We start from the raw sequence: 4,913 nt of genomic DNA, 5'->3' as shown, positions 1-4,913 counted from the left end.
GCCTCCCATTTCCCTCCCCCTCCCCCAATTAAGTCCCCCCCCCCCCGCCCGAAAAGCAATCAGGGTTCCCTGTCCTGTGGGAAGTCCAAGGAACCCCCACCTCCATCCATTTAAATTTTAATCTAAGAAACAGACATCTAAGTGTTTGTCTACTACACTGTAGTTCTGTTCCTTTGTTGTGTGACACATTAGTGGAGAGATATAAACAAATGACTCTCCACCCAGATAGGGAACTGGTGACAGATCAAAGTAACAATGTTACCAAGGTCCACCTAGGCGAGCCAACAAGGTTATTGGGTGACTCACAGGAGTGTGCTGGGGTAGGAGGGTACTTACAAGCATAAATGACTTAAAGGCATCAGCATTACCAGAAGTCAACCCTAGCATGGGTGCCTGCCCTAAGAAATTAGAATTCTAGTTCTAGAATTCTCTATGTGACTGGTAGGCAACTTTAAAGACTAGAGGGTTGCTTCTCTTCAGCAGCTCTTTCTGCTTCTGTATGAATCTGGTAAGTTTCAGAGACTTTCTAAGACTTGTGAGTTGTTGATTTCCTCCTTCTAGAACTTCCTAAGGAACTCTTGTCCAGGTTAGAGTATTTCAATTTGGAGGAGATTTCTACAAAACAGCTCCCCCCATACATTTATACATTTTTTAAAAAAAAAAAAAAAAGAATAAAGCACAGCATCCAAAGAGAAGAGAGTTATGAGCTATTCCCACTGTAACAGGAAAGGAAGACCACGGTTGAGGTCTTTGGTTCATTTCCAGGCACCTTGCCACTCTCCTATAACGGTGATGATAATCTGTGATGGTTTGTTTCTCATTTATGCAACATTTCTGTTTCTGTCTTCCTCTTTTAGGTTGTGGGCCCAAATGCGAAGAGACTCCACTGGAGTTGGTGTTTGTGATTGACAGTTCAGAAAGTGTGGGGCCAGAGAACTTTCAGATCATCCAAAATTTTGTGAAGACCCTGGCTGACCGGGTAGCCCTGGACCTCGCCACAGCCCGGATAGGCATCATCAACTACAGCCACAAGGTGGAGAGAGTGGCTGGCCTGAAACAGTTCTCCAGCAAGGATGACTTCAAGCTGGAGGTGGACAGCATGCAATACCTGGGGGAAGGCACCTACACAGCCAGTGCTCTTCAAACAGCCAACGATATGTTCAAGGAAGCAAGGCCGGGAGTAAAGAAGGTGGCCTTGGTGATCACTGACGGACAGACAGATTCCCGAGATAAAAAGAAGCTGGCAGAGGTGGTGAAGGATGCCAAGGACTCCGACGTGGAGATATTTGTGATTGGAGTGGTGAAGAAAGATGATCCCAACTTCGAAATTTTTCACCAGGAAATGAATCTCATTGCGACGGACGCAGAACATGTTTATCAGTTCGATGACTTCTTTACCCTGCAAGGTAAGGAGGCCACCCCAGTACAAAGGAATGTATGCTGTTCTTTGCAGAGTCACACCACTAGGTTATCCTGACAAAAGCCAGAAACCAGGAAGTTAAAGAGGATTATGTCAGCTTAACACTGTAACCTATAAACTACAGAAGGCAAAAGACTAAGTTTATGACCCGAGTGTAGAGAACACAACCCTGTATCTATGCATGTTCAGCGAATGCTCAGTTGTGAAGTTCAGCTGGAGTTTCCGTGGCAGTGACAGGAATGAAGAGGAAGATGGGATCTTTTTTATACTGTGATTATTGGTTACTGTTCAAAGTTTCTTAACTAGAATAAGGAATGTAGCAAGCATCAAGCAAAGCAGAAAAAACAAAACTGGAATTGAAAATAAATAAAGAAAACTTGATGATAAAGTTGTGGAAGTCTAAAAAGATGAGAACTGTAAGCAACAAGGATTGGAGCAAATGTTCTAGTTGCTTGCTTTATGCTAGCCATTTATCTGAAAGAATAACCTTTGGAAATACGTCACTATGTTAACCTGATGGGCATTCTTTTTTTTTTTTTTAAACTAAGTATCTTTTTCTATTGGCTGATAGGTTCATCTGATGTACTCAGTTTCACTGGGCTATTTCTATGTTAGAATGATTGAAAGTATTGCACATTTGAGAAAATGGTTATATTTTACCAATTTGAATTAAGGCTTTATCATCTTATCTGAGAGGGTTTAAAAATTGTTGCAGTAATAAAGAATACATTTTAAGACTAATTGGCCTTTTGTTAGCCCTAAAACAGGATGCAATTGCCTATTTTACATAATATTAGGAGGCTAGTCCTGTCCACAGAATAACTCAGTGAACTGGCACTTTGGATAAAAAGGGTATTGATGATACTTATGCCTTCTGTGCTAGTGTGTATTATTAAATAGAGATATTTGATATAATCTTTTACAGATAATATAAATGTTTCTACTGTAGTTAACTGTTGCTTTCAAACAATGGGAAGGATCTTGCTTAAGGACAGTATTGATCTCTTTAAGATGGATTGAGTGAAGTTTCACTGTTCCCATTAATCCCCCTTTCTGCTTCTGTTTAAAAAGATACTCTGAAGCAAAAACTGTCTAAAAAAATTTGTGAGGATTTTGATTCCTATCTCATTCAAGTATTTGGATCATCATCATCCCTTCAGTCTGGATTTGGGTCCTCAGGCCAAGAGCTCGACACATCCACCCCAAAGCCCACACAAGAAGCTCCTGAGTTGGTAAGTAAATGTGAGTTGGTAGTTAGATTGCTGTGAGTCAGTAGGTGGCTGTAGATCAGTAAGTAACCTTGTGTCGGTAGGCAGCTGTGAGTCCGCAGGCGGCTGTAGGTTACTAAGTAACTGTGAGTTGGAAGCATCTGTAGGTCAGTAAGGAGTTGTTTGCTTGCTCCTTGCACTTAAATGGTGTAGTCTGTTTGATACGGAAGACATTGTCCCTGCCCTGCTCGCTCAGGATCAGTTGAGCTATGTTTAATTTTAGGTCCTTGATGGTAGATTTCCAGTTCTGAAATAGCCCTGAAACTGATAAGTTTATGTGATAACATAAAGATGGGATTAATTTTTTCCATAGTTGATAATGATTTATTGAATATCACAAATAATATATTTCTATTATTCTGTTACTACCAAAACATGTGTCCTGGAACAGATTAATACTGTGTTATTAATTTACCCTCTTGTTATCCTTTGCCGATTCTCTTCTGCCAGGCTACAGCTCTCCTTCATTTGTGCGTTGGTGTGTCTGCCTTGTACTCTCTTGAGTTTGCCCAACGTTACACATGGGTCCAAGTGTCAACCTTCCAACTCCAGACCACATTCTTGTCCTTTGGGCTTTCTGCTTCTGCTCATGAGACGGGAGGGGTGGGGTCTGTATATGGTCATGGTACAAGGTCAGGGTTAGAGCTTCCTGGTGATGATAGCTGTTTCCTGGAGCTAGAGACAAATGTGACTGTCTTCTTAGCAAGCTTCCGGGAACTGACTTACACCAATGAGATCCAGAAAAAAAAAAAAAACTCAATAATCTCCCATTAATTTCTTCCTCAGCAAGTACTAACTAAAGCCAGTCTAGACTGACTTCTGCCACTCCCATGGATCTAGGAAGCATGGAGGGGTCATGTAATTATTCTTGAAGTTCAATGAAGTCCCTGTGCTGTCCTTTAATGAAAGCTCCATTAATGCCAGTCATCATAAGCAAGTGCAGCAGCCTACTAGCACCAGGATTTGGCTGACTAGACAGATTGAGAGCCCAAGAGACCTCAGGATCAGGACTCAGAGCCAGGCCTGTCGAGGAGTGAGGCCTGGGATGCCCCTCCTGTAGACACAGACTGTAGAACTCACTAGATTCTATTCCTTACTAAGAAAGGACAGACCGTCCTCTGGCATGCTTCCATCTGATGGAGTACTGACTCCAAATGAGTATTTCTGTTAGAGCAAGAGACTTCCACTGAATTGCTCTTATACCATCAGATGCATTCCAGATGTCAGCAAGCCGAATACTTTTGACTGACAGGTCATAGAATTTCTGTTCCAATTTTTCAGTTTTGTCTTTGAATTGCAAAAGCAGTTATAGAAGATACATGAATAAGCATGATTATGCTGTAAGGGAGCTTATTTAATAAATGTAGACCGGGATCTGGCTCAGTGGTAGAGTGTGTTTTCAATACACAAAACTCAATCCAAAGTAAAATGTATTTATAAAAGCAGATGGAGATGAAGATTTGGCCCAAAAGTTTTTTCCTGGACCCTGTCTATCTAAAACATGTTTAAAGGAAATTATAAACAATAACGTATGGCCAGAGATGTATCCTTTTGACATTCTGACTTGATTCCTTTGCAGTCTACAAAATCTATACTAGAGAGTCACATAACTGAGTCACAATCAATCAATCACTAAACTGTAACACTTTAAGTAAGTTGTCTTAGTCATTGTTCAATTTCTGTGAAGAGACACTATGACCATGCCAACTCTCATAAAGAAAAGCATTTAATTGGGACTGGCTTACAGCTTCAGAGGTTTAGTCCATTTTTATCATGGTGGGAAGTATGGCAGCACACAGGCAGACGTGGTGCTCGAGAGGTAGCTCAGATTTTTGCATCTGGATCTACAGACAACAGGAAGAGTTAGAGAAACACTGGGCCTGACTTGAGCACTTGAAACCCCAAAGCCTACCTGCAGTGACACCCTTCCTCCGAGACCATACACCTTCACCAACAAGGCCACACCTCCTAAACCCTATCAAATTCAAATCTATGAGCCTATTGGGGGTCATTATTATGTAAGCCACTACATGTAAGCTGGCAAGTTTTTGTTGTGCTATCTCCATGACTATCTGTAGTAATAGGAGCGGCGGGCTGCGTCCCGGCACCCGGCTTCCCACATGGCTAGCTCTACCTGAAATAATTACACGGACACTGTGTTCATTTAATCACCGCTTGGCCCTTTAGCTCTAGCCCTTACTGGCTAATTCTGATATCCCGATCAA

At 41.7% G+C, this 4,913-nt stretch overlaps 1 protein-coding gene across 1 annotated transcript in view; it reads left to right on the top strand.

The window, feature by feature from the left end:
- Col28a1 (collagen type XXVIII alpha 1 chain) overlaps window positions 1–4,913 on the top strand; it is a 160,085-nt gene that overhangs the window by 140,647 nt on the left and 14,525 nt on the right. The window contains exons 32-33 of the mRNA XM_005363713.3: window positions 858–1,406; window positions 2,492–2,652. Of these exons, the coding sequence (XP_005363770.1) occupies window positions 858–1,406; window positions 2,492–2,652 (710 nt within the window). The remainder of the gene's footprint in view (window positions 1–857; window positions 1,407–2,491; window positions 2,653–4,913) is intronic.

Source organism: Microtus ochrogaster, linkage group LG10, assembly GCF_000317375.1.
Source record: "Microtus ochrogaster isolate Prairie Vole_2 linkage group LG10, MicOch1.0, whole genome shotgun sequence".
Classification (NCBI taxonomy): domain Eukaryota; kingdom Metazoa; phylum Chordata; class Mammalia; order Rodentia; family Cricetidae; genus Microtus; species Microtus ochrogaster.
The sequence above is the reverse complement of the archived record's forward strand: the minus strand, read 5'-3'. Positions and strand labels throughout refer to the sequence as shown.